Source organism: Rhamphochromis sp. 'chilingali', assembly GCF_963969265.1.
Source record: "Rhamphochromis sp. 'chilingali' genome assembly, chromosome: 3".
NCBI lineage: Eukaryota > Metazoa > Chordata > Actinopteri > Cichliformes > Cichlidae > Rhamphochromis > Rhamphochromis sp. 'chilingali'.
Genome location: NC_137931.1, coordinates 40,472,298 through 40,497,771, shown reverse-complemented (window position 1 = coordinate 40,497,771; position 25,474 = coordinate 40,472,298). Strand labels below are relative to the sequence as shown.

Here is a 25,474-nt window from a genome sequence, read left to right as displayed (position 1 = left end):
ACTGCTAACTTGATTTGTGACCTTATTGACTGTCCTGATGAGATAATGGTCTCAGTTGCTAGTTTCACTTTGAATACAACGTGTTATTAATTTTCTAAATAATAGTTAAGAAGTAAAATAGCAAACCATGGTAGGCTAACATATGGTTGCCAGTTTGCTACCTTCTAAATATGCAGTCCCCTCCTTGAATCATCACGTTAACGTGGTGGAGGGATTTGCATGTCCAGTGATCACAGGAGATATGTTGTGTGGGTCAATCTGCCCCTGGTCGGATCTCCCAAGGCAAACTGGTTCTGGGTGAGGATTCAAGAGTGACCCGCTGCACAGAATAGAGTCACTGTGGTTCCGGTCTGGAGCCAGGCATGGGGTAGGGAATTGAGGGTGAGGGTCTGGTGGCTGGGCCTTACTCCCAAGCAACCCAAAGCAACTGCATGCATCTGCCCTGCTGTGCACCCACCACCCACAGGTGGGGCTGTAGGGATTTCGTTAGGGCTTTCTGTGAAATACAACCGAAGAGCGACTGCAGAGAATTTGAAAAAGAAGCCAGCTGATATCAGTGCCACATTATTGGAAACACTGGTATACATGCATAAACAATTTCCTCTTAATGCTTTAAAAGCAGACAGGACATTTCAGTTAATAAATGGCAGAATATGCCAGAAATATTAAAAACAATACGAGTAAACCAAATTGAGAGTGCTATAAAAATGCCAATAATAAAGAATGTGGTGGTGGTGCTATGAAAATCAGTAACAGAACTATGTTATACTGCAAACATCCAGCAAAGGTGCACTGGATCCAGGACTCAGCGCTGTTAAACAAAAGATCTCCACTATTGTGGTATTAAAAAAAATCTTACAGTTTTTAACTGAGTAGTTTTTATTCATATAAGACAAGAATTCAAGTCATTTTTCCAGTATTAACAAGTAAAATCTTAGAAAACTACTTTTCATCCAGACTTCATCCTTAAGTTCTTTATTGCTTATGATCCATGATGTACAAAACTAAAGAAAAATCTAAAAGAAATGGCAAAGGAACTAAAAAACATGATACACAGTATATCAGCAGGTCTGTCAGAATCTAAATCAGACCCCCCCCCCCCCCCCCCCCCCACACACACACACACACACACACACACACACGTACACTGGGGACTGTGCTGTCGCCTTCGAGGACATCTGCAATCTGCAGCTTCAACAGCAAGCCATCACAGCACCTCTGACTTCTAAACAGCACACCAACGCTGCTTTCTCAGGCATTAACTTGTGAATTTTCCAGCCACACACAGAGATACATCCTCACACGCTACAATGACTTCTTCTCTACTAGCGGCCTTGATGTTTTATTCCTTACAGAAACCTGGATTCGCCCTGGTGAGCTCATTCCTTTCTCTGAACTTCTTCCTTTGGACTGTGCCTTTTTTAGTTCACCGAGGCTTTCTGGTAGGGGAAGTGGTTTAGCCTCAGTTTTTAAAAACGTATATAATGTTCGGCGACTTTCCTCGCCTAACTTTGCTAGTTTTGAAATTCAGTTATTGGAGATGACTGCTTCCACGACCACTTTGTGTGTGTTGGTCTATCGACCACCCAAATATTTTTATTTTTGTTTTATCTCGGACTTTGCCGACTTCTTGGGTTTCGACCTGCTTGCTAAAGACTTTCTTGCTTTAATGGACTCTTTTAACCTCCTTCAGTGGTTAAATGAACCAACCCACGTTAAAGGCCATATTTTGGACTTGGTCTTTACGTATGGCCTGGATATCTGTATTAAGGATATAAATGACGCTGGGATTCCAGATCATTTTCCTATTTCCTTTGATATTGGCTTATCTGCCGCTGGACCGCAGCCTGGAGCTCTTTCTCGTCCGCTACGCGTACTCAGCTCTGAAGCTGTGTCAAAGTTTGCTGTGTCTTTTTTAGATTTGGCGTTTATGATTCCTGACTGCTGCTCAGTTCGCTCATCTGATGGTTGTGCTGATATTTTGTTATCATTATTTTCATCTACCCCTGATTTGGCTGTACCTGACGACTGTTCTTTCTGCTCGGTTGATGGTTGTGCTAATATCCTGTTATCTTTTTGTTCTTCTATTCTTGATTCTGTTGCTCCCATCAAAATGAAGCGCCCTAGAACCTACTCTCATTGCTGGCTAAATGACACTACACGTGCTTTACGACGTGTTTGTCGCCGTGATGAGAGGAGGTGGAAAAAAGATAAACTTCAGGTTTCTTATGACATGTTACGGACTAGCCGCGCACAGTTTCAAACTGCTGCTAGAATGGCTAAGGCATCTTTTCTTTCCAAAGTCATTTTGGCTAATGGTCACAACCCCCGTATGCTATTTAAAATTTTTAATTCTGTTGTTAATCCCTGTCCTGATATGCCTTTACTGTATTCACAAGCTCTTTGTGAGCGTTTTTAAATTCTTTCTTTAGATAAGGTTTCATCCCTTAAGCTTTCCTCTTCGTCTGCCTCTTATCCCGTCTTTTCCTCTGAGTGTAAATTCAACTTTTCATCAATTTGAGCCCGTGTTACTTTCGACTCTGAAGCAGCTGGTTGATTAACTGAAAAACACCAATGCTGTGTTTGATATTCTCCCATCACGCATTGTTAAGGGCTGCTTTGATGTAATTGGACCGAGCATTCTGTTCTTAATGAATTTTTCTCTACTCTCTGGATCTGTCCCACTGGCCTTTAAGCATGCTGTAGTCCAGCCTATTCTGAAAAAAAAGAATCTTGATTGTTATGATCTTTTGAACTATAGACCAATCTCTAAGCTACCGTTTCTGTCCAAGATCCTGGAGCGACAAGTTCTTTCTCAGCTTCAGGCGTATTTAGACGCGAACAACATTGCAGAGAAATTTCAGTCTGCCTTTAAGCCACGGCATAGCACTGAAACGGCCTTGCTTAGAGTTCTCAATGACCTTCTTGTAAGCACTGACTCTGGACGCTCTGTGGTCCTGGTTTTATTGGACCTTTCCTTTGCTTTTGATATGGTCGATCATAACATTCTTCTACTAAGACTTGAGCATACTGTGGGTATAAGAGGCACTGCCCTCAACTGGTTTAAATCTTATCTTGCTGACAGGTCTTTCTCGGTTAATTTGGGCAACTTCTCATCTTCCTCGGTACCTGTACGCTGTGGTGTGCCTCAAGGATCTGTATTAGGCCCTATTCTCTTTTCACTATATCTGCTCCCTCTTGGAGCAATTTTTGAGAAGTATAATATTGCCTTTCATTGCTATGCTGATGATATACAGATTTATTTTGAGATTACTGACGATCTACCTATGTCTTTTCACTATTTTCGTGAATGCATGCGTGAGGTTAAAGATTGGTTCAAGAGTAATTCTCTCGTCCTGAACGAAAAGAAAACGGAGATCGTGGTGTTCGATAGTAAAATCCCCCGCGACCAATTGTGTGCTGCTCTGATGCCTTTTGCTAGCTCCCCTTCTGATTATGCCAGTAATTTGGGCATATTGCTGGATAGCTCGTTTAAATTTGACAAGCAAGTGTCTGCTGTTGTGAGGTCTAGTTTTAATCAGCTGCGCCTCATTTCTAAGGCAAAGCGCTATATCCCGCACAATGACCTGGAAAAACTTATTCACGCATTCGTGACTTCCAGGTTGGACTATTGCAATTCTCTTTACATTGGCCTTTCCTCCTCCCTTCTTGTTAGATTGCAGACTGTCCAGAATGCGGCGGCACGCCTTTTGACAGGTAGCAGGAAGTTTTCTTCCATCACTCCTGTTCTTGCTGGCTTGCACTGGCTGCCAGTTAAATACCGTATTCAATTTAAAATACTACTTTTCACTTACAAAATTATTAATAATTTGGCGCCGAGCTACCTCAGTGAGCTTCTTAGGTTACACGCTCCTGTCAGTGCACTCACTTAGATCTGCTACCCAACTTCTTCTGTAGCAACCTTGTTCTCGGCTGAAATCTCGCAGCGACCGTGCGTTTGCTGTAGCTGCCCTATCCGGGTGTCTGACTCTATGCCACTGTTTAAATCACGGCTGAAGACTTATTTATTTAATCTTGCTTTTCCACCTAGTTAACATTTGGTGTGCGTTGGTACATTTTTATCCGTTATGCTTGTTAACTACTTTTATATATTATGATTGTCAAGGTTTTATAATTGTGTGCATCTCCTTTTTCCTATTTTATTTTTTGTCAAGCACCTTGGTATACCCTTGGTTTTTTAGTGTGCTTTATAAATAAAGTTTATTATTATTATTATTATTATTATGTGTAAAAACATGACGAGAGGAGGGGAGAAGTTACAAAGAAGCCCCCTCCTCTCTTTCCTCGCTTGCTTTGATCAGCTACACCCAGAACAGAGTCCACTGCAGTGATTTTATCAGTAATAATATATTAAATTGTTTCCAACTCCTTTCCACAAACTCATGCTCATTCATTAGATGCATTAGTGACTTTAAGATGAGATTCATAAGCCAAAGTAGCTTCCTACCAAACATTTTAAACTTCCATTCGCCTCTCAGCTAATTACACAATCTGATGGTGCTCACATGTGTGCACAAAACAGAAGCCCTCTTAGATCAGTGATATTTTTACCCTGTCCTGTGCTCTGCCCTGTGACGACTTCATACCAGTATAGCGCCTCACCTTTTGGCACACTGACTGACTCCCCTCTCCTCTGACCTAGTGCTGATAAAGGACTCACATTTTCTGTCCGCTAAACAGCTCTATATTTGTCAGCAGCATAAAACTGACAATCAGCCCAGCAAAACAGATGTACGCACCAAACAGAAAGTGCTGTCTGCAAGTTTAGGTATAGGTTGCGAGGTCATGCCATGGTAGGTCACATGCCTTTTTATGAATGTGATGAAACATAGATACCAGCCTTCCACAGGTCCTTTTAAAATCTGCACTGACAGCCTAAAGATTTAGCAGATAAATTATAGATCCAGGTGTATCCGTGTGTCTTTGTGTGCTGGCGTCATGTGAGAGCTGATGACAGTGTCGGATTGAGAATGAAGGGGAAGGATAAGAGGATGTAGTGATGCATGGTAAGAGAGACCAAAGCAGGAGTGTTAATGTTCTCAGGCTTGCTGCTCTGACTTTAGTGATGCCCTTGAGATTTATTGTGCATGTAGGAAGATTTATGTGTGCGCATGTGTGTGTGTTTAAATGGGAGGGTGAGCAGCTTCCTGTGATTGACTGAGGGAGGAAGCGTGTCTGTGAAGATGTGACAAATTTTCATTGGAAGTTCACCTCTCATTGTAAAAAAATAAATAAACAAATGAAAAAGCTGTTGTCGCTCATCTGCACCCACATTAGGATATACTGTTATGATCATAAACCAAGCCACAAAAAAAAAACATAAACATGCACTCTTTCACACACTCACACAGTGACGCACACGTGTACATTCTGCCAAACCCTCTGGAGATTCATCATTTAACTGTGCCCATTCATCCCGGGCTATTGGATCCACTTAGCCCACAACATCAATAAAAGCCTGGCTATCAATCAGTCTTTCAATACAGCTGCTAAATACATCAGTCAGGATGAATTCCTGCTTCAGATGGTGACCCCGCTCTTGCTCAACCCCACCTCTATCTAAAGTTTTATTATCACTAACCGCCTATCCAGTCTCTGACAGACAGGGTGGAAGCGGAGCAGGATGAAGGAGGAATCGGTTTGGACCTGTCTGTGCTCATGAATCTCTCATCCACGCTGCTAACAGAGATGCTCTATGATCGCTCTACCCCACTTAAACACATACAGTTACGCATACATGAACACAAACAGTAATATTACTACTACTACTGCTCCAGAGGCACACTTCTATTCTGACAGTCGGGTTATAGGCTGCAGCCCATCTGCGTACGTGATATGGGGTCAACTAAGTGATATGTCTAGCCACATAAAGCAGAGTCATCCGTGGATGTACAACTGAGTCAATCACCCTGGTGCTGTCTTCATGTGCAGCCACCATGAACCTGCCTCACTTCTACAACTACAGAGCACGGGAGAAGTTTGGCTTCAGGGCTTTCAAAAGCCATTTTCACACGTGCACACACAGAATCAGGTCGGGACATTGTCCAAAGCTGCCTTTTCTTACATGTAGGAAATAATTCTTACTACAGAGGAATACTCTGTGCAGATTAGCCTTAGGTGCTATGAGGGTAGAGCGTGCACGAAGCAGCAGATCAACTTGCTCGCGGTCAATTCACCGTGCAGTTGCCTACGCTTTTCTCACGTGTGCAATTGGACATCACACAGACACACAAGTTAGCATATAGTGATTGATGTGACAGGGTTAAAACTGAGGGCTGCAGTGCATGTGTGAAAACAGCTTAAGAAGTGGCTAATGTTGTGGCAATGTGTACTTTAACCACCAAAAGCATCTTTTCTCAAATGCAACTAATTAAACTTTGACTTTAAGTTTAAAATAATAATTGAATACTTGGCTCAAACTACAGACTTCCTGGGTGAAAGCCTGACAAACACTGTCTGACTTTCACAACAGGCATCCTGCCACAAAGAGAAAGACAAACTTCTCCCACAAGCACAATAGCAAGATGGAGACTACGGCAAGCAACTACTGCAGCGCGACCCACGGTGTGGCAAACCATGTACTGTGCACACAGAAACATGAAGTCAGACATACACATAGTAAACATGAGATTTGACAGTCACTTAGTGTCACTATAGGTAGACTTCTCCTATCTGTTATTACAGAGAAACGAGCTTTGGGAGCAACTTAACATCAGGCTGAAAAGCACCTCAGTCACTGTTCTGCACGGCCCCTATCTGAGTTGGAGACGTTGGGGCAACGGCACGTAAAAGCACGTCTTTAAATGTCGAGTGAACCATCCGCTCTAGTAAGAAACAGCAGGAAATGACAACATCAGATTTTTGTGAAATACTGGGGAAACTGTAGCTACCTTTAAATAAATAGGTGAAATTAACACCATTAATTCAGCACATTTCCCAGAATGTTTGAGTAGTACTTTTTAAAAGGGTCAAAACTGTTCTGTCTTTTACAGCTTGTGTGATTTCACTTTAACATCTTTTAATCTGTCTTTTCTTTTCTTTTCTTTAGGTCAACATCAAGGATATGTTGTGGAAACTCATTCTCAAGATGTCACAAGTGTTTCAGATTCTTGCAGACATTTTTGGTCCCAACACTCCAAAAGGTCTCTGGTCAGGAATTCAGGAAAAAAAGTGTGCAACAAATTTGCATTACTGTCTGGATATAGTAACCACAAAGTCTGATTTTCAGCTGGTGTTAAGTTGCTTTGTAAAGGCACCCTGTGCAGTTTTCTTGTCAACAAAGGGAGTTGTTTTTTTACATTCAAATAAATTCATTTGCATCTATCCTCTAGGCTTATATAAATACTTATATAAATACCTGCCGACTTAAGACATCGGCATGCATTGATAACTAGAAACCTTCTAATTTTGCTTAAAACGTTATGTGTCAGTCAGTACAGCAAAACTGACAAACGCCCCAAAGAAAATGTTGCTCCATAGCACCATTTACCACTTAGACAGCTCCACAGGGTGCCTTTTAATGTTAAGAGTAACACGGCAAGCTTAGTTGGACCACCTCTTTGTTCTTTTTTTGTACATTCACATTATTTTGACAGTCTCTGACATTGTTCGATCTGTTATGACCCAAAATGTGTTTGTTCTCTGTGGACATATTCTGTCTATAGGAAACAGCGGTGACTGTAGAATATTTCAAGTGAGTTGCCTTAAGGCTTTCAGGAAAATCACATTTAAATACGAAACTAGATCCCCCTTTAACTTTGGAGATAAGGCAAAGCTCTCGTTGTGACTCCCAGTACCTTCTTATGTATTTTGTATGATTATACTGTGTGTGTGTGTGTGTGTGTGTGTGTGTGTGTGTGTGTGTGTGTGTGTGTGTGTGTGTGTGTGTGTGTGTGTGTGTGTGTGTTTGAATGCGTCACTCACGTGTCTTGTTTTACTGGATGTTACTGAAGAGTACTTTACATATAGTATAAAGGTACATCCACCCACTCAGAGAAACCAGCAGCTCCGTAGACTATCTGTGCAAAGTGTGTGTGTATGTTTGTTTGTATGTGTGTGTGTGTGTGTGTGTGTGGTGGTGGTGGTGGGGGGGTTATTGCTCTCAATAATCTCAGAGGTCATTCTGTTTCTCCTGAAGTGAAGGCATAGTCATCCTTATTGCTGTCTCTGTCTGTCTCTCTTTCTCTCTCGCAGACACACACTCACACACGCGCGCGCAGACACGCACGCATACACACTCACTTTCTTATATGTTAAGGAGCATATTGCAATATCTAAATCTGTAACAAAGAGAGACAGGCAGATCTTAGTTCATAGCAGAGCCTTTGGTCTCAGACTCCTCTCATCACTTCAAGTTGCTCCTCTCTGTCTTTTCTTTCTTCCTCTTCCAATGTTGTTTCACATCAGTCTGTCACACTTGCATGCCAGGCTTGCTCAGATCACCATTCCCCTGGTTCCCACCTCCCCCTCCACCTCCCCCACCTCCACCCATCCCTCCCCTTTCGTCCTCGTCATCGCTGTCCAGTTCCTCGCTCTTTCGCTTGCTGTAGCGTTCGTACAGCACCATTAGCACGCCCATCACCCAAGCCGACACCGTACCGGCCGAGAAGATGACAAAGCCGATGGCGATGAAGAAGAGGTAGTCCCAGTAGCCCAGGCCTTGGTGGCAATCTGCCCGCAACTGCATGCCGACCTCCGCCAACCGCTGGCCAGCCAGCTCCGGAGGGTTGTGGCAAACTGTCTGGCCCTCATCTGGAGGTGAGGAGAGAAAGAAAAAGAAAAAAGAGAGTGGAGGAGTAATGAGAGAGGAGATTAATGAGGAAAGACATATCATAAAAGAGAGCAGTGGCAGAGAATAATCAGTGTGTGGTTGAGGATGAAGGGCAGAGTATCGGGAGAGAAAAGGGGAAAAAATTTAATTACTCAGGAGAAAAAGGTATGCAAACATCAAACGCCAGGATCCAAACAAACAGCTTTTAAAAATGCACTGATAACCTTTGTGATAAAGGATCCCGAGAGACACAACAGATTTCCTCTGAGTAATGGGGGTCTTTGGTGTCTAGGGCACGGGATCATTATTACGCTGCACACATACTCATGCACATGTATGCAAGGAAAGGTGACTTGACTGCAAGCCTGGGGCACATAAACGCTCCCCTACGCTCGTGTACATCATTATACACCAGCAAATCACTATGCACTGGTGAGAAGATAAGGAGTGTTTTCTCTGACAAAACATCTGCTGCTCGTAATGGGAAAATGATAATCAGCCGGAGTAACTGTCATCCACACAGTAAAGCAGAAACACTGACACTTTTAAAACAGTAAATGACTTATTTATGGGGTTTGAGATTTAACAAAAGAGAGGTCAAAGGTTAGGGTCAACTACTGAAGCCAGATAGGTCCCAATCTCTTTGTCCGTGCTTGTCCTAGCCTCCTTGAATCAGTTCATTCTGCTACAGTGAATTTGCATTAGCATATACAGTACCCTCGTGTATATCAATTAATATGAACACAGCGCTAACAAGAGAGAGGATGGAGGGTAGAGGGACTCGCTCTGCATGCATCTAGTAGTGTAATCAGAAACAAGAACAGTATGCGCTGTTTCCTATCAGTTCATCTTACTTTAGAAGCACGGCTAATTCCCATGCTTCTTCATTCCCACCCTCCCTGCATGCTTGATTGCATTTGTCTACATAAAGGGAACGAGCTTGTGTGTTTGTTTTGCTTTTTCTTTTTCTTTATTCCAAGCTGGGGGAAAACGAGAGAGATGAGAGACCGAAAAAGAGATAGACGGACAAATCGAGATGAGCACTTTTAAAAACCGAGAGAAAGATAACGGCACAAAACAGGGACGGAGGAAGAAAAATGCAAACAAATGCACAGAGAAAGAGTGTATGCACACACTAAATAGGAATCACAAGATAGACAGAACATAGAATATGAGCGAAGTCTCTGGCGCTCCATTCCTCTGATGGATTATTGCTGTTAACAGTGTTAATTAAACTGCAGTCATCTACCAATGAAACCAAAGGTCTGGACATGGAAATGAGCAATGGGAACAGAATGACTGGATATGATCTATACATCTCAGACTACTTGCCAGGGATTTGCAGAAGCAGCAGTTTGAAGTAAGAACTAGAAGGACGCCCAAATGAACCTCAAACCTAAAGTGTTTTATTCTGCCCAAGATAACCACGAGACACATTATACTGGTGGTAAGAAAAGTGGAATCAAACAAAGCAAACTTGGTGTTTTGAAAAAGGTTTCCCAAACCTGCTCGGGAGAACTTTCACAACACATATATCTGCAGTGGTTTTATGTTTTTGATCAATACAGCGTTGCTTATTACCTCCCCGGGGGCTTTCTCCCACTCTTGAGAAGAAGAGTTGAGCTGATGTTGTGTCAAGTCTGCTGCATGTGTCAAGTGATGGATTGGTATTCTTCTGTAACCAAATAGCTTTGATGTTTTTTCTTTTTAACAGCTGTCCATGTGAGTGCTGAGAGTATGAGGTCACTGAGTTAGTATTTAACACCATAAAACAGGATTAGTTGTCAGAGGTGCACAATTTTTCAGTGGCAAATAAACAACTGAGGATAAACTGGAACATATTCTGCATGTAACACCTTTTTTCTTTATCCATCTTTGACAGTCAATCAGAAAATAGACGCACAGAGATTTTACATCGCCCCTCTCTTGTCTCTGCTCGCTTCCCTTTTAGAAGTAATCGTAGAAGTGATCGGCATGAAAAAGAGACCTGATTTAAAAAGCTGGGAGAGAATACTGAGAGGGGACAAATACAGTGGTTAATGCCGAGTGTTCAGTGGGCAACACAAAGGGCAAGATTATATACTTTATTATTAGACACAGAAATTATGCTGTTTGTATTTTACCGCACTGGTAGTTTTGTAAATGGCATTAACCTTAGAGTGTCTGTAAGTTAATAGGCCAAAATTGGACCGACGGATGAAATTTACTGCTGGAAATGTGAAAGTAAAACAGGCGCATTCCTGAATGTAATGAAGAAATTCTTTTATATTTCTCCTTTGTGGAAATTAGTTATCAGAAAGTCCTGGAGAAAGCAGGGACAGGGCTCTTTAAACCCACCCAAACAAGACTTTACTGGCTCTTCGAGGATTGTTCTCCACTAAGACACTAAAGGCGACACCTGATTGAAATGAATCATGGCCTTTGTTTGTTGCAAAGGATTTTTGATGTCATTCAGTAATTCACTATTACAATACAAAATCTATATAGGCCTTAAATAGGCTGTCTGTGAACCCAAGGGATAAGATCACCATTGCTGCCTCCTTTAACTGCTGCCCAAGCCACAATGCAGCAGGCCACAATGGCACATCTACAGGCGATGGACCCACTTGTTTGGGCTGCATCCAGCCGAGCTCCATGGATAAAGGTCTGACTACCCTTTGGGATCCCGATATCTACTAAGTAAGGTTTTTCAGGCATTTCTAACTGGGAGAAGACCCAAGACATGCTTGAGAAATTCTGCCTCTTAGTATCGTTGGAAGGGCTGCAGCAGGAGCCTGAGGACAGCTCAGGACAAAATAATCTGTGGAGGAAGTATGGAAGGTCAGTTCTGTTTTTATTTTATTATTTTAATCTGCTTGTCACTAATCTTTTATCCATGTTACCTTATTTATGTTGAAAGGTCTTCATATGTTGGAAAACTGCACTAAACTTCCTTATGTGTCTTCACTGTTCATGGCTGTCCCTCTGTCATCGTCTTCCACTGTTTCTGGCACAGCTAGCTGGTCTGCTCTGTCTCATTACCTTGCCAATCTTGCCTCGAGGCTGGTGTGAGGATTTGTTTTCCTGCGTATATGCAGTGAGGTGTTTTCTTTTCTCTCTTGCAATGTAACATTCGTAACCGGATGCTGGAACAGTGAGGTGCAATCAGAGGCTGTGCAGACTCACAACAGCAAACAGGTCCCTCGGGGTATTGGGGTCTCGTTTGTTCTTCTTCCGTCAACATTTCATGTGTCTTGTAACAATTCAAACTCTGGTCACAGTTCTTGGCTGCATGGTACTGCTGCCTGTTCTTCTCTAAAGTGTGATGAAAGGCAGTATGCCGATTGAGCGTGCTCCACTTGTATTCCTCTGTGTGCGTCTGAGCAAAGTGAACAAACAAGAACACTGTCTCACACTAAAACAATCTTTCAACAGAAAACTCTAATATTTAAACAATAGATAAGCATGAAAGTACAATGCATCCACCATGTTCCTGTTATTTAGTGTTAGCTGTGAAGTTAACATTAATCAGGCAGCCTGACAGAAGCAAAAGTTAAGTCTTACTTTGGGAAAACGTATTCAATTCACATGACTCTCTTTATTGTCTTCCAATTGATTTTGTATGAAAAGCAGCCCTTTTCTCATTGATTAAAACACAAAATGAGAACTGACCATTGACAAAAGGATCATATGATACAGATCAATAAGATTTACTGGCAGTAATAGTAACCTGGATCTGCACTTTTTTCATAAACACTTGGTAAGTTTTAGTTTTTTACTTGCAAAGTGCCATGAGTTAGTGCTTGTGAATTAGCATTAAATGGAAGAAAACTGTATTGCATTTAATTAAAATGAGCAAGCATAGGAACTTAATGAGTTCATCCTAGCACAAGACATACAGTGGGGTAAATAATTCTTTGACCCCCTGTTTCATTTTAATGGAGAGAGGCAAAATATCAACCAAAAAAGTCAAAAGAAAAAACATCCATCCATCCATCCATCCATTCGCTACCGCTTATCCTTTTCAGGGTCGCAGGGGGCACTGGAGCCTATCCCAGCTGTCATAGGGCGAGAGGCGGGGTACACCCTGGACAGGTCGCCAGTCTGTCGCAGGGCTAACACACAAGGACAGACAACCATTCGCACTCACATTCACACCTAGTGGCAATTTGGATTATCCAATTAACCTATCCCCACAAACTGCATGTCTTTGGACGGTGGGAGGAAGCCGGAGTACCCGGAGGGAACCCACGCAGACACGGGGAGAACATGCAAACTCCACACAGAAAGACCCCGGCCTGATGGTGGAATGGAACTCAGGACCTTCTTGCTGTGTGGCAACAGTGCTAACCACCGTGCCACCGTGCTGCCCTTGAAGAAAAAACATAAAAGTTAAAAATTAATTTGCAGGTTATTGAGTGAAGTAAATATTTGATCCCCTATGACCTAGCCAGAATTTTGACTCCCACAAACTGGCTGTATGCCCTTGTAACACCCAGATTATAATGAATCAGTCAAATAATTAAAGAGACTCCTGATCTATTTATGACCGCACCAGTGGCTTCTTCCAGCAGAAAAACCCTCCATGTCACAAAGTTCAATCATCTCAAACTGGTTTCTGAACATGAAAATTAGCCCACAATAATCAGATATCAATCCAATAGACTAATAGGAGATGTGCATCATGGGTGTAAAGTGACCAGCGAGTGTATGTAGCCTGTTGTATTTAATCTAAAGAGTTAAGAGTTTTAGACTGTAACATGGTGTGAGCTGGGCAGGTGTCATGTGTAAGGGCTTCTGTCAAAAGCACACACAAAGCCTGATGTTAAACAAGAAAGGTGTAAATTTAATGCAAATTTTGGAAGAACATGACCACAAAAAGCACTGCAGAGTTGAGCAGGATTTACCAAAGTCGAGCAGTGAGTCAAATAAGTAAACAATGAGATAAATAAAAATGCAGAGGATCCCCAAATGGATGAGAGGCATGCAGGAGATGAACACGATAAGATCGAGTAATGGCTAAACACAGACGAGGAGAGAAAAAGGATAAGCCACAGGTGGAGGGAAGGGAGTAATAAGGAAATAACTTTTAGAATACAACGGGTAATAGGAACGGATTACAGGAGAAGACCTCTGTCGGTGCGCCCCAGGGTGGCTGTGGCTACAATGTAGCTTGCCATCACCAATGTGTGAATGGGTGGATGACTGGTTGTGTAAAGCGCTTTGGGGTCCTTAGGGACCAGTAAAGCACTATACAAATACAGGCCATTTACCAGTTGGTTCTGTGTCGTTCAACAGGAAGACGTCTGAATTCCCGCCCACAAATACATTTATCCTGCACACTTGTGGCTACGCTTTGGAGATAATTCACTGCCGCTTCCAGATAAGAGAAAATAATGTGAGTATTACTGCAGAATACAGGAAAAGGTGGCAGCCTGGATGATTCACTCTGTGTTCAGTCTCTCTTCACCGTCTGTTTCCTTGTCACTCACTGTTTTCTCACTCATCCCATCACTCAGCCATCACTCTGGCAGCATGCCCTTGACATTTTCAGTAGTTGTCCCTGTTTTTCACAGTCGCTATTTTTCACTGAATTTTGTCTTTAATAAGATATGCACTGGTACTTTTGGTGAATGTAGTTAAAACTGTTATTTTCTTGTTTAAAGTCCAGCATTTTAGGCATTGTAGCCATTCTCTCCGGTTAATATCTAATCTGAAGACTGTTTCATTAAATGTCCAGTTATAGTACCCATTCAGTACAGGTGCTAATTCATTTTAAGCACACCTTTTTGAAAACTTAAATGTGTATAAAAGGGTGTTACTTGCAAACTTGTGCTAACATTTGCTCTTCTTTCCATTTGCCTGTGCAGTTAACCTGCTCATTGTCTCATTAAAACTTCTCAGTAGGTGCAGCACTTATACAATTCTGCAAAATGAAACAAATACCCCGAGAGCTAAACCAGGGGTATTTTCAGGTTAAGGACTGTGTGGATGTGCATGAGAAAGGCTCGGAGAGAGAGAGAGAGCAGAGAGCGAGTGTGGAGCACAAAGATAAAGAGATGTGTGCCTGCGCTATTTGTTCCTGCAAAGTAGTTTGAGTGCAGTCTAATTCCAGCAGTTTCAGGACAGTTACTGCAGCCTCGAAAAATTGACAGTTTGCATGCTCACTGCACTGCAGTTTCCCCATTTTTCAAACACACCTTAAACAAGCTGCAGGGCAAGGCATACACACTCATTATGACGTAGTGTGGCCTGAACCAGGTGGTTTCATATTGCCCTACACTTCTGCAATGTGCAGTCGGTAAAATGTTATTGCTGTCTGGTTCTTGGTTTCCTGCATGGTGTACACCTGCCTGTTTTTTTTGTACCTTTTACCCAATTATGTCTGCTGTGCATGCCATAATGTCACCGTGTTATGTCAGTGTGCTAATGACCGGACACAAATCCCTGCAGCTCACTGACACCTGGCCAGTGCTTATAAGGATAAAAATATCACAGGAGGAAATAAACATAAGCAGTCAATCATGTAACACCTTACTTTTTAAAATAGACAAGCGGATATAAAGGCACACAAGCCCAAGACACGAGTAAGCACCTCTCTAAAAGCCTCAGATCAAGCAGAACTTTCCAGGAATTGTGAATGGGAACTAAGACTTCCTGTTTTATTTGAAAGAGTGCACAATATAGCAATCCAGTGACTATAAGCAGTGTATGTGTGTGCATATGCATCTGTAATCAGAGGTCATGAGTGTTTGTGAGTGTCAGTCACTGAGCCTGGGTGATACAGTCTCAGTGTCTAATCATCAGCTGGGTAGATTCCAGGCTCGGTGTTGACAGGAAAGCGGGCTCATTGCTTCCCCGGAGGTGTTGCTAATGTGGGGATGAGATGCTGCTGAAAAATGCTGTTGACTCGTTGACTTCACTCTAACTTGTTCACTAGTCTCTGATGCTCACTCGCATAAGACGGCAACGAGCAGCGGAATAACAACTGCTTTTTTTTTTCTTTTTCTTTTTTGTGAATGCACACAAAACAAGAGAGGCCTGTAGTTTAAAGGACCTTAAGATGCAGGTCTGCATTTTAAGCTCATGTGTGCATTTACAGTATGTTCACATTACACACATGTATGATCAGATCTCTGAGCTATTACCCTGCAGGGGCAGAGATGCTATCCTGTGAAACAGGAGCGGAGCTATTTATAAACAGATTAATTACGCCAGTGCACATGGTAATTAGTACAGTTTTGGTCCTGTACATGTGGAAGCCGTAGATACGAGCAGCCTCTAATACCTTCAATCACAGAGAATTAACTTAAGTCTGTTTTACATATTTCTGTGTGTTTACACGCTTAGTGGAGGCCACTATTCAACCAGACACCTTGACTGAAGCCTTTAATCAGCTACCCTGATGATACGTCTCTGACAACCCATTCTTCTCTGTTGCCTTTATGACCTCTGACCTCCAGGTGGAGGAAGAGTACTAAGAACAGAATTTGAAGAATTATTTATGAATCAATAAGATTACAGTGGACAATAATGTCCTTAACACATACTATCATTCATTCAGGGATTTGTGAAAATTAGACCATACTGCAAAACCTGCAGATTTACTATCAGATATCACTGTGTTATTTGTTGTGTTATTTGTATATTATGATAATAAAATTGTTCCGGAACCATCACTGCAATTCACCAGTGTTGTTTTGATGTCTCAGATTTGTACTCAGAGGCAACATCATAGAGTGTGCATAGGTTCTGTAAAGTAACGCCATCTTGGCGTAAAACCTGAATTCTTTCTAATGATTAGTAGAGTAGACATCTGTTAAATCACATTGTATAGAAGTCTAAGAGAAAACCACCCCACTGCTTCAGTGATTTTATGGCACCACTCACTAACTTTAAGTCTTTCTGAATATAAAATTATGTTAATTTTGTAAATCACGGGCCCCAGTACTGACAAGAAGCATGTTAAAGATCCATACTGCGCTGTAGATATCTGGTATCAAAAGGGTCACATCAAGGGTTCAGAAAAAGGGCTTTGCACACACTGTATGGCTATGTCCACCTTTCATTCACAGTCTATGGAAATTACTAAAGTTGGCTTGTTCTGTATTGGAAAGCACCTCCATAAAGATGGAGCTGTGGTGGATGACTTCCCTATTTCAGTAGCCGGCAGGATCGGAGGAAGGAGGCAGGCGATTGAAGCAGCTGACAGCAGCAGAGTTCGAGGTGACAGAGAGACACAATAAAGTGCACAATAAATAAAAGTTTTGAGAGCAGCCATATCTGAGTCGTTCTGGGTCCTTTCACATAGCTCTATCGGGATCACCTTGTTGGTGGAAAAATATAAATGTATGCTTGTGTTTTCTTTGGTATTTTTAAAAGGAACAAATAATGTATTTTTGCAACAGGCTGCAAATAATAAAGTCCCTACAGATACAATTCAATACAGGTTATTTGCTACTGTGTAGACACAACACTGGCTCATGAGGTAGGCCCATTTTTATTGTTGAATGATTCATAGGTTGATGTTAAGTTGCAAAAGGAAAGAAAAAACATTCTTCTGAAATTGGTCAGTCAATTTTGAAAGAAAAACCCTTCAAAAAGCCTGGAGATCTATTGCTTGAGATAGTCTGGCTCATTGAAAGGAAAATATTTAAAAACGAGGGGTGGATCAAGACTTTAGACTCTGCTGTACTTTAAATAACAGTTACACGAGATAAGACATAAGGAACGATGCATACATTATAATTTCCATTTAGAAAACGGAGACTTGATTTTTACTGCTTTACCTAAAATGCCTAGACATATTTAAATCTCCAAATTTTCCCAGTCATGCTCATTACAAGCCTACAAAATCCAGCATAAGACATTCTGGGGGCCCTCCCCTCACGGCGAAGCTCGGATATCTCACCGTTTAGCCAGCTAAATGCATCATACTGGGGAAGGCAAAGAAGACTAAGAATAGTTGACCTTTTCTCCATCACATCCACTAGGGCTGAATAACACACGCCTTCACACTCTTCTCAAATATGGCATTAGTCAGATTACCACCATCCTCCTATCTATCATTTCTCCATATGATCCCTTCTTCCTTTGGCAGAGAATGAGTAAAGAGAGAGAGAGTGAAGGTCAGATAGCAGCAGCTCCATCTCTCTTCTCTTTCCTCTATCTCTTGTCACTGCCCCCCTCTTTATCACCTTCCACTTTTCATTCCCGCTCTAGCACGTTTGCATTTGTTCTCCTCTTCAGCCCCGTTTCCCTCATCTTCTACATCCTCCTATTTCCCTGAGTTTTTTTTATTTTTTGCTCCGTCATCTTCACACTCTCCGCTCTCTTTTCCAATTTCATTCTCTTGGCTTACATGCTTGGTTTGCCACACGCACGTGCACATACGTGCAGCATGTAAACGCAGTCATGCACATGAACTCACACACCTGTGCTATCTCCCTTCTGTGCCTCAGGTGATCACATCACAAACACACCCACACAAGCATCACACCAATCCTGCGTTCGAGCTCACACAGTAAAATGCACAGAGACATAAAAATACATAGAGGCTACACTATTGAAGGAGACCAGTTGAATTTGATATGCCTCTCTGCACCAGATGGGTCTGAGGAATGGTTCCAGCTGATAAATAATGCATCATCTACCTGTATTAAATTGAATCGATGCCTCCTTGTCATAATGAATGTTTTAATGGGTTTGAGTGACAGATCTGGGGCATAGATGATTGGTAAGTCCTCAATAGTCTGTGTGTTTTTGTTTTTTTGTTTTATTTCTCCTTGCTGTACCCAAAGTTCATTTTAATCTCTTTGCCCGATTTATTATCCCTTTCTGTCCTTTCTCATTTTGTCCTCTCTTCTTTTCCTGTGTTACTTCAGCTGTTCTCTCTCTTCTCATCTCATCTAATTTCTTCAGTAATTAAAGATTCGCTTTCATTAAAGTCAAAATCAGGTGCAATTTCTGAGAAACCTAATGTCTTTCTTTCACTGTGACATCTTTAAACTGGCTGACCTCTGTTTGTCTTTTTCATTTTATAAATATTTAACTCTTGCCCCATGCGTGGCCCCCCTGCCTTGGCTCTTTGCCTCTGGGCTCCCAGGCATCCAGGGGACTGATGAGCAGCCAGAAAATACTTTCCCCAACACTGGAGTCATAACACTACAAGCTCTGCCAGCCCGAAGGCAGGACAAGCCACTCAAAGTCTGTGTATTTAGCTGAGACACTTGTCAAATATCACCCTACAGTGAGTACAGCAAGGCATTTAACAAGCTGAAATGTTATTATGACAAGGGAAAGTACATTCCCTGAGTACTGACAACTCATAATAGAGAATGGAGATCAGAGCATGACAGGTAAGTCAGAGTTGTTGGAACGCATGACCAAACAGACAATGTTATATAAAAATCTTCCTGAACGTACCTTTTTCTTGTTGATTTATTGCCATGACAAACAAGACTAGTCCGAGACGGCACACCTTCAACTGAATTAAGTCCATGGATCCAGGTTATTCTCTGATATCTTCTTCAGAGCAGCAAGGTGATCGCTCTGTTTTATGTTTTTTCAGTTTGATACGTGGTTGCAAAGATTTGGATATTCTCGCACCTTGCCCTGTCTTGCAGCTGTAAAAAAGTTTCCGTATCCACATCTAAATAATTTCTATGTTAAGCCAGACTCCACTTTTAGTGAAACTGACAGATAAACAGAAAAAAATCCCATTTCCTCTTTGCTGGATGTAATACTTCATGCAAACCGTGGCGTGTGAACATCAGCATCATTAGACAGCACATGTCCCAAAAGCAGAAAATCAGCACCCGACACACTGTGAAGTGCAGCAAAGTGAATGAGTTATTATTATTGCTGAGAAGTTTGCCTGTAATGTAAGAAGTTATGTCCATGACTGACAAATGTCTCCGCACTACAGCGTTTTATGTGCACGACACAACAAAGTAACAAACTGAGGTTATTTTTCTCTCCATGAATATCATGTTTCTCCCTAAAACTGCATTTATTATTTTTTTCTCTTGGGTGCAGCTTACACATGCCAGAAGTGGCTTTGTTAGATGAATGTGGCTAACATATTAGTGAACAACTGGCTGTTTTTACATTGGAGTTGCACGCTTGTCCACCTGATTACTGATAGTCTGACATTTACTGTTTTTCCTTTCAGCTCTGATTTATTCATTTGCTCTATAAATATCAGGTTCTCTACAACTCACTGCTGCAAAATGAACTGAAACTGATCTCCAGGCATTACCCCACACAGCCATCTCTAGGGCTTCGAGAGAATGGCCTGAAAATGAGAAAAATATCCAGCGAGAGGAGAACGAACAGACTGCTGTTTATAGCATGAGAACAATATCTTAAATAACCACCTGCAACAACTGAGGAATGCACTTCAGACCTCGAAGCAGCAGAAGACCACACTGGGTGGCGTGCCTATCATCTAAGAACAGAAATCTGAGGCTATGATTGACATCACGACTCACCGAAATTGGGCAATAGAAAATTAGAAAATGCCTGGTTTGATAACTCAATTTCTCCTGCAGACAGTAGGGTCAGAGTTTAGTCTAAACATGAACACGTGCCTTAGTTTTGACGTGTTTCAACAGTTCAGGCTGCTGGTGGTGTAATAGTGCTGGGGAAATCTTCTTGGCGCGCTTTCCCCCCCCCCCCCTTTAGTACCAACTCAGCATCCTTTCATTGCCACAGCCTACCTGAGTATTGCTGCTGACTAGTCATTGCTCTCCATCTCTTTATTGCCACAGTGTGCCTATGTTCTGATGGCTGATTCCTGCAGAAAAATGCACCATGTCACAAAGTTCAAATCATTTCAAAATGGATTGTTGAACATGGCAATGCACTATATTCAAATGACCTCCACAGTTTCCAGATGTCAATCCAACAGAGCACTTTTGGGATGTGGTGGAACGGGAGATTGACAGCATTAATGTGCAACTATCATGACAAATCTGCAGTAACTGTGTGACACTGTCATATCAAAATGGACCAAAATCTCCCAGGAATGCTTCCAGCACCTCGTTGAATCTATCCCATGAAGAAGTACGGCATATTTGCAAACGTAAGGTGGTCCAACGCAGTAATAGCAAGGTGCACCTAATAAAGTGATCAGTGAATGTAAAACAAAATAGCTGAAAGATGCTAAAATGCTTCACAGAGCTGAGGAAACTGCTGAGTTAAGTGATAAGTCTGTCATTGTGGCAGGGGGCAGTTACAAAACAACTGCAGGAAAGAAGACCAACAACGCCACCAGGGGATTTTTTCAGCTCAGTAAACATTAATCTAACAATCCCAAATTATATCAACAATTAGTAACCAAAGCACACAGACTTGTTACGGGCAAGGCAAAGGTGTGACAGATGAATTTCAATACTTTATTTGTACAAGTCGATAACTCAAAAATAAGTGCTCCAACAAAAGAAAACAAGTTAAAAACCACACAAAAACCCACAAAATTTGTTAAAATATTACTTTATTATAATATTTATAAAAGAAGCCAACTACAGTCACAAAGCTAAAAAACATATTAAAGTACCACTCCAGGCAAAAATAACTAATTAATACAACTAGCTGGGGGCCACTTGCGGAGACAATCTACACTGAGAAAGGCTCACTCGGGGTTGCAACCAGCGACTCACCAAATGTGTCTCACTGCGACTGATTTGTCAAATAAGCTATTGAAATTAATCTGTCACACTTCTGCCTTGCCACTAATGAGTCTGTGTGCTTTAACTACCAATTTGCAAAATAATTAAGGTTTATTAAATTAGTATTTCCTGGGGTGCAAATCTGCAGGTGGTGCTGTTGGTCTTCTTCCTTCCAGTTCTCTTGTAACTGAAACCCCCAGCGCCAAACCCCACGCCTAGCGCCATTATGACAGAACTCCTTCAATATAGAGTCTAAATATTATACATGATTAACTAAAAGTATCTTTACTTCTTTTCTCTTGGTTAATTTTAGACCCTTTTTAATAACAGCAGCTGTTTCACAATTACATTAAGCTTCCCTTTCTGAAAATATCATTTTATCTAACATTTTTTTTCGAAGTCTTTCTTGACCAGGAAGAAATTTACAACATCAACCATAAAACCCGACTGCTTGCACCTCTAGCTCAGACTCGTTCTCTGTGACAGAGACTTTCCTGACGGTTTGTCTTTTTGCTTTTTTCGTGACTTTACTAAAGAAACGCATCCACTCTGTCTTTGTGTCTCTTCGTTCAATCACTCTGTCGCTCTCTCTCTTGTTGTCTCTCTTTTATTATGGCTGCCAGAGTCAAGTCATGTCAGCCTTTGTCAGTCACACATAACCAGCACAAACAAAAAGAAAAACTGGGTGACTTTCTTAAAAATGACGGGCATGTAAATACCTAACAACGACAAAAAGCACAAAATCTGTAACAGAAACACAAAAACAATCAAACCAAACTAAATTTGGTTTGAATCCAGGTATTATAACCTTAAACATCATCAGCAGCAAAACTGAAAACAATCCTGAATTAGTTATTGTGTCTGTCTGAAGATGAACTCTCACAAGCATACACACTTGCATGCACCTGATTCATATTCACACTGAGAGGTAGCGACAGCTGGAGTCTCTGTGCTTTAGACTCACAGCCCTGCAGTCTGATCAGGAGGCATTCACGACCACAGAAACACAACTACATGCTCTAACACACACACGTTCTCGCTTGACCCCGTTCACTTCGTTAAACTGGTTACGTGTTTGTTTATGAATGCCACGTTCATACTTGATTTGTCAGCCTGAGCGATGGAGGGTGTGCGATATGTGTTTCTCAATGAACAAAGTCTGAACTCCACTGATCACGTTTCTAACTTTTATAGAGCGGTGTGATGATGAATGAGTGTCATTTCATGATTATTAACTGTTACAGGTGTGAGTGTTTTTAAGGCAGAGTGGCTCAGCTGTGGGTGTTGGATTGTGTCACTTACAGTTCAGAAGCTCTCGGGTTAGAAAATGTGTTCTGATTTTCTTAGTAACTGCATGTCTAAAGGTGGATAACAACTTTGGGTACTTGTTGTCTTTATGTGGCCTTCCTCTAAAGCTCTGTGTCCCTTAATACTTCAATTTCCTATGGGTCCTGGCCTGAGGGTCCCCCTTAACCTCTAGCTTCCACACTAAGTGTATTTAGTATTTTTAGTATTTATTTATTTATTGTCATTGTCAAGAACAATGAAATTGCGTTTGGGGCAAGTGGGGTGAGTCACTCTCTCTCTCACAGACAAACACACACGCTTCACACATGTACGTGTTGTCCTTAGTAAGAGCACAGGAGGCCAATTTTTTGGAGCATCATCATTAACCATCTGGACTGAGGGGCCCAACAATGTGAGCTCCAGTACACCCAAGTGGGCACTTTGTTTGCATGTGTGTTCATTAAAGTCTGTGTGTGTGTGTGTGTGTGTGTGTGTGTGTGTGTGTGTGTGTGTGTGCAAGCAGGGGAGGTTAGTAAAAAGTAAAAAAAGGTACAAAAGGACACAATCATCCTCTTAGCATTATCTCTGCCTTCAGGACTGAGATAAACAAAGCGGTGACATTGATGGGATGAACACCAGCTGTAAGACAGCAATCCATTGTCCCGAGCGATAACCCAATTCACCTGCTTACAGTTAAGCTCAATTAACCTTTGTGAGCAAAGATCACCTGAGCTTGTCCTCTCTGAGAAAGTCACAAGTCCACAAATTCTTCGTGGGTCATTCTTCCTCTGTGTTTAAGGGATTTTACAGCCGAGGTGCTGATGCCTTCCAGGTAAGAACAACACGAGGCTGCTTATTTGTTGGGGTAAACTCAAGGTATTACTGAGACGTGAAGGGCAGTTTGGAGGGACTGTGTTGCAGAGATCAGCAGGGGAACAAAATCTTCAGATTACTTTGACTCTGAGGTCAAACTCTTAGCTCTGGAGCCTCTCTCTCTCTCTGTGAGTGTGTGCTTTTCAGAAAGAGAAAGAGCATCTGACTGTGCATCTGTGCACACCTGGGGGAGGTTGGAAATATGTGTGTATACATATCAGAATAAAAGGAGAACAACAGTGCAATAAGTGGCCCATCATCAGGAGCTAAGCCATCCACAAATGATGAAACCTTTAGGTCTTAAAAGTAAGAGTAGTTTCTTTTCCAGGAAAGAGCAGCCAAACGCACAGTGATCACCTCACAAAAGACTGCTGCCAACTGAAAAATAAACATGCATATATGGACCAATTTATGTGTTGTGCTATGTTCCATATAAAAGTAAAAAATACATTATCATTTTTTAAGTGTTTAAAACCATCATAAATGCCCGTTTGTGTATACATACAACCTCACCTTGGAACTTGTATCCCTCTATCTGCAGCCAAAGGCAGAGGTCCTCTGTGTCACAGTCGCATCTCCATGGGTTGCCGCTGAGCCCCAGAGACCTCAGAGCAGGCAGAGCGATCAGGCTGCTAATGTTGAGGGTCGTCAGGTTGTTCCGGCTCACATCGAGCACCTGCAGAGCCATGTTCTCTGCAAAGGCATCCGGGTGGATCTCCCCCAGACTCGGGTTATCCGTCAGCCGGAGCATCACCAGAGACGCTAGGGGCCCGAAAGTCCGGTCCTCAATCTGCAGCAGGTTGTTGAATGACAAGTCCAGATAAGCGAGTTTCCTCAAGTTCCCGAAAGTGGATTCGGAGATTTCTGTCAGTGAGTTGTTGCTACAATCCAGATAGACCAGATCGGAAAGGTAGTTGAGCTGCAGCGCCGGTAGGTCACCGATGCGGTTGTTCGAGATTATGAGCTGCCGGGTGGCCAGGGGGAGGTCATTGGGAAACTGGGTAAGATCCTGGCCAGCGCACTGGACCACCAGCTGGTCGTCGCACACGCATCTGTCAGGGCAACCGGCAGTGAGAGCCGGTGAAGGGGCCACCCCCATCACGAAGATAAAGAGGAAGAGGAGTCGGAGGGACTGGGCACTGGGCTCGGGCAAGAGACGCATGACGAGGCCGCCCAGAGCGTCATGAACTCGGGATGAGCTGGACCAGGACTCTCCGGCGCTCTCCGGGCATCCTGCATGGGTGTGAGTATCTGGCTGTCTCTGCCTGAAATCCCGGCTCCTGTTTATATCCAGGCTCTTTCTCTCTTTCTCAGAAAGGCTATCGGTCAGTCACTCACACGCACGCTGGCGCACCACGCACGTCGCCACCAGACATCATTTCAGAAGGTGACCGCTTCTCAGGCTCAGTGGGTGAGACTTGTGCAGCTTATCGGACTTTGTCCCACCTGAGGAGACCAAAGAACCATTGAATGTTGTCGATCGCCCCCTCCGAGTCTCATCTTTGCGAATTAGTCGACTCCATCGGAGAGCATTGTTTATTTAGTTTCCAAACAAATACCATGACTTACGCAAAAAAAAAAAAATTAAATTAAATTAAAACAAATCCCTGAATCCTGAACGCAGAGTCCGCGAAATGTTCTCCGTGGAGACGCACTCGGCTCACATGTGTCCTTGACTGTGTTTGTCTGAGTGATGTGCGCCACCGTCCAGCAGGCAAGTCGTGTTTTTCCCTCAGGAGTGCAACTGAAAGTGCGTCCTTCCACTGCGCTCACTCAGCCCTGTGTGACCGTGGCTCACTGCCGCGCTGTACTGATGCTGTCTCGCTCTGTGCGCCCTCCCTTTCTGACTCTCCATCCGCGCGTATACTGCAGC

General features: G+C 42.5%; 1 protein-coding gene across 1 annotated transcript; it reads right to left on the bottom strand.

The window, feature by feature from the left end:
- Positions 1 to 1,137: 1,137 nt before the first annotated feature.
- On the bottom strand, positions 1,138 to 25,474 carry lrrc52 (leucine rich repeat containing 52). Its single transcript, XM_080877616.1, has 2 exons — positions 24,115 to 25,474; positions 1,138 to 8,772 (listed from the first exon to the last, which is right to left on the bottom strand). The coding sequence occupies exons 1-2, from the start codon at positions 24,761 to 24,763 to the stop codon at positions 8,432 to 8,434; spliced, it is 990 nt and encodes a 329-aa protein (XP_080733742.1). The 5' UTR covers positions 24,764 to 25,474; the 3' UTR covers positions 1,138 to 8,431.